Here is an 11,658-nt window from a genome sequence, read left to right on the forward strand (position 1 = left end):
ATCCCCATATCGAGCATATCCTCCCGAGCGCGCAATGGATCCGAATGCAACTCTCCGAACGTGGTCGGGGATGCCACGACCGGAATGGGCTGCAAAGTCGCTTCTCACTGTATGCCTTGGACGGCGAAGGTCTTGGCTGAATCGAAAGCAGCCATTTTCTAAGGCCGCTCAATGCCAGCGTAAGCTATGATTCAGCCAATCGGAGACTCCGAGTCCTCAAATCCCGGCAAACGGGAGCAATATCGAGCATTTAGCGGGCTTAAGCAAGTAGTACACCTAATCTCGGGCCCCGACTGTATATGGGGCCCGAGTTTGAGTATCTTATGCAAGGCACAGAATTCATGACGGTGCTACTCTGCGCAAGATATTTCCGCATCGTTATGCGCTCTCCTCAACTTGACTTGGCTCTTCGTTGATCGAATTACAAATTCGAATTCTCTCAGAGTGAAGCCGCACTTTTGACTCTTTCCTCAACAGAAATGTCGTCCACAACCGCGCAGCGCACGCAGCGCAGCTCTCCGTCTGGGATATCGGTTCTCATAACCGGCGGCGGAGTGGGCGGTCTCTTGACTGCGCTCGAGCTCTGGCGCAGAGGTTGCGATGTTCGGGTTCTTGAGAGAACAAATACGACCACAACAGCAGGTGTGACGATTGTTAAGAACCCACTGTTCACGCAGCTCATGTTGTATACAGGAGATTCGTTTGTCATCGGCCCCTCAGCTCTGAGAATGCTGAAGCACTGGCCAGAAATGAAGGAACGACACGACCAGATTGCCTACGAGCCAATGTTTGCAAAGTATAAACACACTGGCGAGCGGCTGACTGAGCCCATAAAGATGGGAGCGTTGTACAAGACGAAGCTTTCTGATGGACATCCGCAGTTGTTGCTCCACTCGAGACCCAAATTTCACGACATGCTTCTCGAGCAACTTACGAAATGCGGAGTGCAGGTCGAGTATGGCAAGGAGGTAGTTGACTATTTTGAAAATACCGCTACGGCGAAGGGCGGTGTTGTACTGAAGGATGGTTCAAAATGTGAAGCAGACCTCGTTGTCGCTGCGGATGGCTTGCGCGGAACATCATGGAACCTCGTTGCTGGACAGCCCATACCGGCGAGGAGTAGCGGATCAGCAACTTTGCGAACGGCATATCCCGCTGAGCTGGCTCTTCAATACCCGGAGGTTGCAGAACGCTTCCAGTTAGAACAGGACCGCTCTTCGATATTTCAGTCCTGGGCGGGGTTAGTGTTCCCCAAGTTTCATTCCGTATTTGCCTTGTGTTTTTGCTCAAGAAGCTCACTATAGGCAAATAGAGCGAACCTTTTTGGCGTATTCTGGCGCACCGACGAACAGATGATGTGGATCATCACACACCCAGACACCGGTACGGCAGAGGAATCCTGGGGTCACCGCATCTCAAACGAGGCTGCGATAGAAATACTTTCCGCAATCCCAAACTGGCCCAAGGAGTTCGACCGCATTATCAAAGCCACCCCTCCAGACTCGATTGTGGATTGGAAACTCATGTGGCGCGACCCCCAGCCCAAATGGACGTCACCGGGAGGATACGTGGTGCAACTGGGCGATGCAGCGCACACCTTCCTCCCCACCTCCGGTAACGGCGGCACGCAGGCCCTCGAAGACGCTGTTTCTCTTGCTGCCTGTATAGCCATAGCTGGGAAGGGGCGTGTCCCTGACGCTACTCGCGTCCACAATCTACTGCGCTTTGAGCGAGTCTCTTTCATACAGGCTATGGGAATCGCGAGACGAGATGCCAAAGCCGCTTCTAACAATGTGGGAGTGAAGCCGAAACCGCCTCCAATTCCTGGCGCTTGGTTGATGGACCATGATCCTGAGGAGTACGCGGAAGAGAACTTTGAGCGAGGTTTAGCGCATTTGGTTGATGGAGAGCCATTCCAGAATACTAATAGGCCACTCAAAGTGGAATATCGACCCTGGACTATTGACGGATTGGTAGGTGCACTGGATAAGGGTGAAACGACGATTTTGGACGGGGATTGGAGTTGAACGTCAGGTAAAAAGAAAGTTCATGGACTGAATAGGCTTTCGCATATACCGTAGCTAGTAAACTAGTAGATAGTTGGGATTATATTGATAGCCATCCAGTGCCTCGAAGATTGAAGAGGTCTGATTTCGGCGGGAGTCACGTGCGCCGAGAATCTCAGGGAAACTGCAACTCCATATACGGCTTGATTCTCACTGCTACGGCACTACCGTGCCTTGATTCTAGCCGCTTGCCGTCCTTGTGTATAGTTGCCTCCGCTAGTAGTGCGTAGGAGGTCTCCTCTAGCACAAGCAGCCTATGCGCTCTTAGTGTTCTGTGAAGCTCAAACGTTGGCTATACAGCTTCATTAATGTGACACCAGGGGGCAAGAGCGACGACTACATGATCGACTTCTGTTTTTCTCGCTTTCCCATGCATGTGGGGGTTAGTCAGCCTTGTACGCCCCGAGTTTCTTGCCTTCGGATCTGACAAGGGGTAATTCCCGAATGAAACAGCCCGAGGGTCAAGAATAACAAAATGCGGGAGAACATCATTGCGACAGCTTGCTAAACGACTGTATCTGCAAGTTTGAGGCATGATTGATGAAGACAAAGGTGTGATGCGTTTTAAGGGGCATGTCATGTAACCCACGCACCATTGGGTGGCACAGGTTACGGGGGACTGTTAACTAGTGAAGGGACAAAACTCACTCGCATCACCAGGGCCACAGAATCAGCCACCTGCAGCACCGCAGCTATGTAGAATTTCTATGTGATATGCTAGATATATTTCTTACTTGTAGCATTAGAAAGCAGTTTCCAGCATCTTGCATAGGGATGCTACATAATTATAGTGCTGTAGGCAGTTAAATCTTAAAGTTACCTATTGCTTAAAGTGCCTCTAGAATTAACTGCTTGCAGTACAGTAGAATTTCTAGTATAATGCTAGATATAGCTTTTAAATAGTGTTCTGTAACAGCACTCTTCCGCTACATCACTACCAGGCTTACATGCTTGAAGGCTGATTCTAGCACTCTTATTTAAAATACTACATAGTGGCAGTGCTGCCGACAGCTATTGGTGCAATTTCTTACAGTGGTAGAATGCTTGGGGTACTTTAGGTGCAGGTGCTTCAGGTGCGGATGCTTTAGGTCCGGGTGCTTTGGGTGCGGTGGTGCTTGGCGCTGGCCAGAGCAGAGAGAGCACTGTGCAACTCCAAAAACTTAACCACCCGCAGCACCATAACTATGTTGTATTTCTATATAAAATGCTGACAACTACCTCTTAACACTACAAGGAAGCTATATCTAGGATCTCACATTAAATCCTACATAGTTGCGGTGCTGCTGGTTGTTGATTTTGTGACTCTGATAATGCGAGTGGGTTTTGTCCGTTTACCAGTTAACAGTCCCCCGTAAAAACAGGTGGCACAGGTGGTCTCGGCTCATTTCCGGGGAACACGCTACCACGTCCCATAAGAGAGCGCCTTCTTCGTTGCCCTGGCATGTTTCCTGCACTTCACTCACCTTCCCATCAAAAATGGCGCCCAACCCAGGGGAAGAGGAAGCGGGCCGGCAGAGAGACGAGACGAAAGACATGGCGGCCAAACAAAGCGACAGCGGCTACCCTTCGGGGCTCAAGTTAGCGTTCCTCATGTTGTCCATATTCGCGGCCATGTTCTTGGTGACCTTGGTACGTTTGCGCAAGATCTCGCACCGTATGTATGAAGCAAGTGAACGAGCGATGTTGACAATCATGGCAGGACAAAATGATCATCTCAACTGCTATTCCTGACATCACCGATACATTCCACTCAAAGGACGATGTTGGATGGTACGGAACAGCGTATTTGCTCACCAATTGCGCATTCCAGTTGGTGTTTGGAAAGCTGTACAAGTTCTTCCCTCTCAAGGTCACTTTCTTGATATCTTTGCTACTCTTCATGGCCGGCTCTGCCCTCTGCGGTGCAGCTCCAAATTCCATCGCGTTCATATTCGGCAGAGTCGTAGCTGGCCTGGGGGCGGGAGGCGTTCTTCCTGGTGTGGTAAGCTCTCCTCGTCTAACATGAGAACCGCGATACAGCCAAAACTTTGTCCGTTTCCGTCGGCCGCACCATCGACGGCGCCATCGACAGGCTAACGTTATACCTCAGATGGTCATCATGGTCTATGCTGTTCCGCTGCAGAAGCGGCCTAAGTACCAAGGCTTTTTTGGCGCCATATTTGGTGTCGCTTCAGTGCTCGGGCCTACCATTGGCGGCGCTTTCACTACACACGTCACCTGGAGATGGTGTTTTTACATCAACCGTAAGTGTATCCTAGATTCTTCGAAGACACAATATGGCTAACACTCCCTCGCTAGTTCCCATTGGAGGTGCCGTGATGGCGCTGGTGTTCTTCCTACTCGATGTGCCTGACCAGCCCGGCACCAATATTCCTCTCACAGACAAGCTGCGGCAGGTCAATGCCCTGGGAATGTTTTTCCTCGTTCCTGGAGTCGTGTGCCTTTGCCTTGTTCTACAGTACGGTGGCACCACATACGCTGTGAGTCTCCGACTAGACTGATCCCTGCCCACTTTACATCGAGCTCCAGGAGCTGACTGGGAAATCCAGTGGAGCAATGGGCGTGTTATTGTGTTGTTTGTTTTTGCCTTCCTGCTCTTGATCGCCTTTTGCATTGTCCAGGTCTGGCTCCCGGATCAAGCCGTTCTCCCACCGCGTGTTGCCTTTCAGCGCAGCATCGCTTCCGGCTTCTTGACGAGCTCGTGCGTCGGAGCACACCAGACTATATTCCGTAGGTGCCCACCGTGTTTGTGAAGAACTTAGTGTCATGTACTGACGCCAGATTGCCAGTTTACTATCTGCCTATCTGGTTCCAGGCGGTCAAGGGCAAGTCGGCAGTTGAAAGCGGCATAGACCTCCTTGCCATGGTCATTCCTATCGCCGTGACAGCGATTGTCAATGGTCAGCTAGTCTCCTTGATTGGTTACTACACGCCCTCCCTGATATTCGGCGTCTGCTTCACGGCGATCGGCGCCGGCTTGCTCACCACCTTCGGAGTCCACACTCCAAAGGCAAAGTGGATCGGCTACCAGATTTTGTACGGTCTTGGCCAAGGCTTTGCCTCGCAGGCTCCGAATATGGCCGCCCAAACCGTGTTGCCGAAAGAGGACGTAGCCATTGGCGCATCGCTGATGTTCTTCGGGTAGGCTTAACCACGCATATTCTAAAAGATGTCGGCTTTCACCGATGAGTTGACCATTCGCTAACTCTTTGATCTTTCTATTCGCAGGCAGACGCTTTTCGGCGCCGTCTTCGTCTCCGTCGGGGAGAACGTGCTTGATAACCGGCTGACAAAAAGCCTCGCCGGCATCCCAGGCATAAACTCTGAAGTTATCAAGGACACTGGGGCTACGGACATGATCAACATAATCGGAAACCAGTACCGCACGTCCGCGCTGGAGGCGTACAACAAAGCGCTGCGCGCCGTCTTCCAGGTTGGTCTTTGCATGGCCTGCCTCGCTATTCCTAGCGCTCTTACCATGGAGTGGCGCACCGTCAAGAAGAAGATGCCGCCCAAGATTCCAGATGGTGCGCAGCTTGCTGAGAAGGGTAATGAACAGGGTAATGCAGGGGAGCAGGAAGTGCCAACAACGAAGGCAGAAGAAGCAGTGGGAAAAGAAACTATCATCAAGGCTACCGATAACGAGAAGTACCAAGACAGGGACGCAAATGGGGCGGAGTCGATAGTGAGTAGTGATGCCACGCATACTGCCACCCCGAACGAGGAAAAGCTTGGGTAAAACATCACTCGGAGGATCTTGCGGCCTCCTGAGAGATGGCTACTTGCTCAGAACACGACCTTGAACCTGCGAGGCAGGAGGGTTCATTACTGGTTTCGAGCATACATGTACAAAAGGACTTCGAATTGAACTGATCTGTACAATAAAACAAAGACAGATAACCCAACTCTCAAGTAGAACACGCCACTCCACACTTCATAGACTTATTACTATACATTTAATCGTCCATGAGTAAGCATAGTAAGTTGCATTATCGTATTTATTCGATTGCTCTTAGGTACCAACCGGGCTTCTTGATGAAAATGCGCTTGATCCACCGTTTACGAAAGTTCAGCCGTAAGCTGGAGCACTAGTTTCAACTCCATAGCGACGGGAAGACTTCAGTCAAGGCAATAGCTCTCAGACATCCGGCATCTTAAGAACCCATGGAATGTCTCGAGAGAAAGAAAATCGATTGATCGAATTTAACTGAAACATTTAGTAATTTATGCATGTACTGAGTCGACGCTAGAAGGTGACAGTTGACGGAGAGAGAAAAGCCGAGCGAAGTTCACGAGGCTTAAGGTAGGTAAGACGCGGGAGCTAAATATACCTAAGGCGCTAAATCAACACTAATTTGGCTCCCAGAAGCTTAGCATCAACTTCAACCTCGGTCTTGTCGGACATCATCACCTCTCTCCCTACATACAAGCTTGGCGCTCCCAACGTAAAAGGCCATATCCTTCACCATCCTGCCCACGGCAAGAGAAGCAATGAAAAAGAATAGGAGGAATCGAGCCCCCGGATATTAAAACCCCGTGCAAGGATAGGGTAGGAATTTACTTCCCAGCAAACTATAGCGCCCTCCAGGTAAATACTAAAATTCTACCTTCTATAAACTTCCATAGTGTAAGGACAGAGCTCTGTACCACTGCGCCAATACAACTAAAAAAAGTGCGAATGATCAACCAACAGTTGATCTGCGTACAGAATAGTATATATACCTGTCGCGCGTAAGGACCGTAGTACAAGCCGCTTCCGACCTTGCAGTGCATTATCCTTTGTAAGGACTAGCGGCCTTACAGCATAGAGAGGGAATTTAGGATAGAGAGTATAACAAGAGTAAACCTTAGAATTAGAGACAGAGGTACAGAGGCTAAGGAGCCTATATACCCTGTGCTAAGCCTTTAGAGTACTAAGAGGTTAGATAACTGTAACATAACTGTGATAAAAAGTCTACTACTATATCTTTAAGTAAGTGTAGTTTTAAAGACTCTATAGACTACTATAGTAACTTAAATACTTAAAATTTAGCTTTCTTAGATTACTTACAGAGCTAAAAGTATTTAACTTTTTCTATTCGTATATTAAAAGTTAATTAGTAGATGCATTACTAATTAAAGTACAAGGTGGTAAGATTATATTAGAGTAGACTATTTACTTAGATAGACTAATGTACTTTACAGGCAAGTTGCTTACACACCTAAGTTACTTACTTTTACTAAGACTTTACTAAACTACTTTTTCTAAACTAATGTATTCCTAACAACACTACTTAAATATACTAAAAGAATATTAGATACAGCTTACACTCTAAGCTTTTAAATAAAATATAAAACTTTTAAAAAAACATGCTATAGCTATATATAAAGTTTTTTAAAAAATAAAAAATAACTATAGCACTAGATAACCTTTATAAGCTAATTCTATAGCTAACTTATAAAGGCTAGGTAATAATAAAAAGTAAGTAATTATTAAAACTATACTTAAGCTATATATATAAGAATTTTTCTTTTAAATAGTATTTATAGCTAATATAGCTAATTCTTTACACGCTAAGTATAATTTAGACTATATTAGCATAAACTAGCCTAGTATGTTTATAAAGTGTTATTTAAAGCTTAAAGTAAAGTTTTAAGTGTAAGTATAGTTAATAAATATTTAGCTTATAATAAAGCTTATTTTACTAAAGTTATATATATTATTATTCTAAATACTATACTTAGCTTTAATATTTTTTATAAGGCTAAACTTACTTTAAATTACTTTAAAACTTTTATAAAAAGCTTTTTTATAGTTATACTACACTTAAATGTTACTTTAAGCTCTAAATAACACTTTTTAAACATACTAAGCTAGTTTATGCTAATATAGCCTAGATTATGCTTATTATGTAAAGAATTAGCTATATTAGCTATAAATACTATTTAAAAAAATAATTTGTGAAGCTATGTAGAGCACTAAAGACATGAGGAACTGGATTGTATTGTATTCCTAGAGGAGTCCTTTGCAGGAGTCAATATATATGCGAAATAAGTGGGTGGGTCTTAGCAACAGACTATGGTGCTAATGCATCTGCCAATGCATCTGACCATTGTGTGACGACACATCTGACACATCCGACTATTGTGTGACCATGCTGACGATGCATCTGAGTTATTAATGCAAACATAATTCTTACATATATAGCTTAAGTATAGTCTTAATAATTACTTACTTTTTATTATTACTTAGCCTTTATAAGTTAGCTATAGAATTAGCTTATAAAAGTTATTTAGTGCTATAGTTATTAATTATCTTTTAAAAGACTTTATACATAGCTATAGCATGTTTTTTTAAAAGTTTTATATTTTATTTAAAAGCTTAAAGTATAAGCTATATCTAATATTTTTTTTACTGCGTCTAAGTAGTGTTATTAGAAATGTATTAGTGTAAAAAAAGTAGTTTAGTAGAGTCTTAGTAAAAGTAAGTAACTTAGGTGTGTAAGCAACTTGCCTGTAAAGTATGTTATGTGATAACAAGCTTAGTCTTTACTATTGTGTAGCACAAATAGCTTAATAGGATATGTTGGCTATATTCCACAAGAATACTAAGGTAAGGAGATGGAAGGGTTAGGGGCTGGCAGCCCGGCAGAACCCATCTCCAAGCCGCGCTAGTCGCAGGCAGTGAGCTAAGCTATGTACATAGATCCTAGTATAATAGGACTAACTAGCCACAAATAGTGCAGGGCTGTTACAGACTGCTTAGTTGTAAAATACATTACTTTATTAAATTACCTTTAGCTATTTATATAACTTTAAAGGTATAATAACTACTTTAGTTAATATCTAGTATATTATAAAGCTTATTTTATTTAAGTTATATATACTTTTATTTTTAATGCTGTACTTAGGTTTTATAGTAGTTACTAGCTAAAACTAATGTTATATTACTTTAAAATTTTATAAAAAGTTTTTTCTAGCTATATTTATAATTAAACTTAACTTTAAGCTTAAATTAATTCTAGATAAACATATAAAGCTAGTTTACACTAATATAGTTTAAATTAGACTTATTATATAAAGAAGAAGCAATATTAGTAATAGCTATAAACTATTACAAAAAAATTTATTTAACTAAGTTAAGTGTAAAAATAGAATAACATACTTTACAGGTAAGTTGCTTACACACCTAAGTTACTTACTTTTACTAAAACCTTACTACACTACTTTTTTTACACTAATATATTTCTAATAACACTACTTAAACATGTTAAAAGAACATTAGATGTAGCTTACACTTTAAGCTTTTAAATAAAATGTAACACTTTTTAAGTAACATGCTACAGCTATTTATAAAGTTTTTTAAAAAATAATAAGTAACTAACATACTAAATAACCTTTCTAAGCTAATTATATAGCTAACTTATAAAAGCTAGATAATAATAAAAAGTAAGTAATTATTTAGCACATACTTAAGCTAAATGCGCAAGGATTTCCCCCCTAGCTAGCAGCTGTAGCTAATATAGCTAATTCTTTACACACTAAGCATAATACAGGCTATATTAGCATAAACTAGCTTAATATATTTATTAAGTATTACTTAAAGCTTAAAGTAAAGTTTAAGTGTAAGTATAACTATAAAAAAGCTTTTTATAAAAATTTTATAGTAATTTAAAGCTAGTTTAACTTTATAAAAAAATATTAAAGCTAAGTATAGCATTTAAAATAATAATATATATAACTTTAATAAAATAAAGTTTATAATAGGCTAGATATTTACTAAAGCAGTTATTATAAGTTTAGAGAGATAAAGATAGCTAAAAGTAGTCTAGCTAGGTAACTAGAAGTAGATAACAGCTATTTAGAGCATTAATGCTAAAAAGTAGGCTATTTTACTTTTTATTATTTTTTAAGGTAGTTACTACTTTTTAAACTAGTATAAAAAAATTTACTTTAAAATTAAGTTATTATAATCTTTAAGCATAGCTAGACTACTAATTAGCTTAGTTTAGACTAGTTAAAGCACTTTAATGTGCATATAAAAAAGTGTACTATTAGTAGCTACTATTTACTAGTTATTAACAGCTATAAAAGCTATAACTTACTTTATTTTTAGTAATACTATAAAGATAATAAAATTATTACTATTTATATACTTTTTTACTTATTGCACTTTTTATAGCTACTTAATATAAGTTATTTTACTTCTTTAAAAAAAGTGTATAAGTGCTAAGCTAAAAACCTTATATATAACTAAATTACTTATATTATAAAAATAAAGTTTTTACTATACTTTAAAGTAGCTTATAATGCTATAATTACTTTTAGTAATATTTAAAAAAAGTTTTAAAGCGCTAAATTAGTTTCTTTTAACTTATAATAAGTTATAAGAAGCTTTAATATAAAGTTACACACTTTATTACTACTACTACTTATATATAATAAGCCTTAGTAGTTATAAACCTTAAGTAATACTTTAAAACTTAAGTTATAATTAATACTTATAAAAATAAAAATTTAAAAGTATATAAATAGTTTACTAACTTTTATAGTTAAAGTGTTTAAAAAGGGTTTAAAAAAAGTAGTAATAATTATATATAAGCTAGTATTAGTGTAATAGAAAATTACTAAGCTTTAAGCACTTAATAAAGCTACTATATAATATAAATTACATAAAAAAAAGTAAATTAAGGTAAAAAAGACTTTAATAATTTAAAAAAGCTTATACTTAATAGCTTTAAAGAAGTTTAAAGCGCGCAGTAATAGAAAGAAAGTAAAGAAGCAGGTGTAAGCTAAAGTAAGTAAGCTATTCTAAAGGCGCTATAAATAGTGTAATTAGACTAGGCATAACACACAAACATATAAGCAAGAAGCAGAAGTAGTATCTAAATAATATTCTAGGCTGTACTGTACTATATAGTGCTAGAGCGGGTTGTTATAGGCTATAATAGAGTTTGTTAGGGTGGGGTCTTGGCAAAAGTAAGCGACTCAGGTGTGTGAGCAACTCGCCCGTGAAGTACGTTAGTAGATAGCATAGATAGCACTAAGGACAAGGTCTTAGAGAAATAGAAGTGTACTGTAAGAGATACAAATCACTGCTAAGTCTCGCTTGTTAGGATTTATGCTTATATACAAAGCACAGTGTAACAATTCGCTTGAATTGTTTCTATTTAAAGTTACCTAACAAACCTTATATCTAAAGGTTCCTCGTATCTGCTCTAACCCTGCCTGTAACAATTCTCATAAATCGTTCAATCTCAGGTCGCTCAGAACCTATCCGAAGGGTCCCCATATCGGCCCCAACCCTGACTCGGCCCTGCCCCCCGCAGTTACCCCTATTTCCCCAAGTATTTAGTTGCACCTCTCCCCTTAGCTAGCTTAGTAGTTTTCTAATATCCTTTTTGTACAAGGCCTATAGGTGTTAATTGAATTCCTAGGTTATTGAGTCCCCACGCACTCCCATATGCCTCTGAGTGGATTCCTGCCGCATTCGGACCCATTGTCTTGCCTGCGCCGTTACACTGCCCTGCCCCCTGCTGTACCCCTATTCTCCTAAGTATTTAGTCGCACCTCTCCCCTTAGCTAGCTTAGTGGTTTTCTGATATCCTTTGTA

The 11,658-nt window shown here is 40.9% G+C and overlaps 4 protein-coding genes across 4 annotated transcripts; 2 read left to right on the forward strand and 2 right to left on the reverse strand.

The window, feature by feature from the left end:
- Positions 1 to 410: 410 nt before the first annotated feature.
- On the forward strand, positions 411 to 2,027 carry BDR25DRAFT_296314 (FAD/NAD(P)-binding domain-containing protein; the record flags this gene model as incomplete). The annotated part of the gene is made up of 3 exons (XM_033688911.1): positions 411 to 642; positions 694 to 1,240; positions 1,313 to 2,027. Exons 1-3 carry the CDS (start codon positions 480 to 482, stop codon positions 2,025 to 2,027), a joined length of 1,425 nt encoding a protein of 474 aa, XP_033541579.1. The 5' UTR covers positions 411 to 479.
- A 527-nt stretch (positions 2,028 to 2,554) lies between these two features.
- BDR25DRAFT_361280 (uncharacterized protein) lies at positions 2,555 to 3,509 on the reverse strand (the record flags this gene model as incomplete). The annotated part of the gene is made up of 7 exons (XM_033696388.1): positions 2,555 to 2,692; positions 2,724 to 2,744; positions 2,801 to 2,843; positions 2,986 to 3,016; positions 3,076 to 3,187; positions 3,323 to 3,370; positions 3,435 to 3,509. 7 exons carry the CDS (start codon positions 3,507 to 3,509, stop codon positions 2,555 to 2,557), a joined length of 468 nt encoding a protein of 155 aa, XP_033541580.1.
- Positions 3,510 to 3,584: 75 nt separating this feature from the next.
- Positions 3,585 to 5,805, forward strand: BDR25DRAFT_296318 (putative MFS multidrug transporter; the record flags this gene model as incomplete). The annotated part of the gene is made up of 7 exons (XM_033688912.1): positions 3,585 to 3,695; positions 3,766 to 4,047; positions 4,156 to 4,309; positions 4,365 to 4,462; positions 4,616 to 4,796; positions 4,856 to 5,207; positions 5,295 to 5,805. Exons 1-7 carry the CDS (start codon positions 3,600 to 3,602, stop codon positions 5,803 to 5,805), a joined length of 1,674 nt encoding a protein of 557 aa, XP_033541581.1. The 5' UTR covers positions 3,585 to 3,599.
- An 86-nt stretch (positions 5,806 to 5,891) lies between these two features.
- Positions 5,892 to 6,535, reverse strand: BDR25DRAFT_361282 (uncharacterized protein; the record flags this gene model as incomplete). Its single annotated transcript, XM_033696389.1, has 6 exons — positions 5,892 to 5,991; positions 6,087 to 6,154; positions 6,211 to 6,273; positions 6,303 to 6,363; positions 6,416 to 6,459; positions 6,494 to 6,535. The coding sequence occupies 6 exons, from the start codon at positions 6,533 to 6,535 to the stop codon at positions 5,892 to 5,894; spliced, it is 378 nt and encodes a 125-aa protein (XP_033541582.1).
- Between the last annotated feature and the right edge of the window lie 5,123 nt (positions 6,536 to 11,658).

Source organism: Lindgomyces ingoldianus, assembly GCF_010093535.1.
Source record: "Lindgomyces ingoldianus strain ATCC 200398 unplaced genomic scaffold BDR25scaffold_43, whole genome shotgun sequence".
Taxonomy (NCBI): domain Eukaryota; kingdom Fungi; phylum Ascomycota; class Dothideomycetes; order Pleosporales; family Lindgomycetaceae; genus Lindgomyces; species Lindgomyces ingoldianus.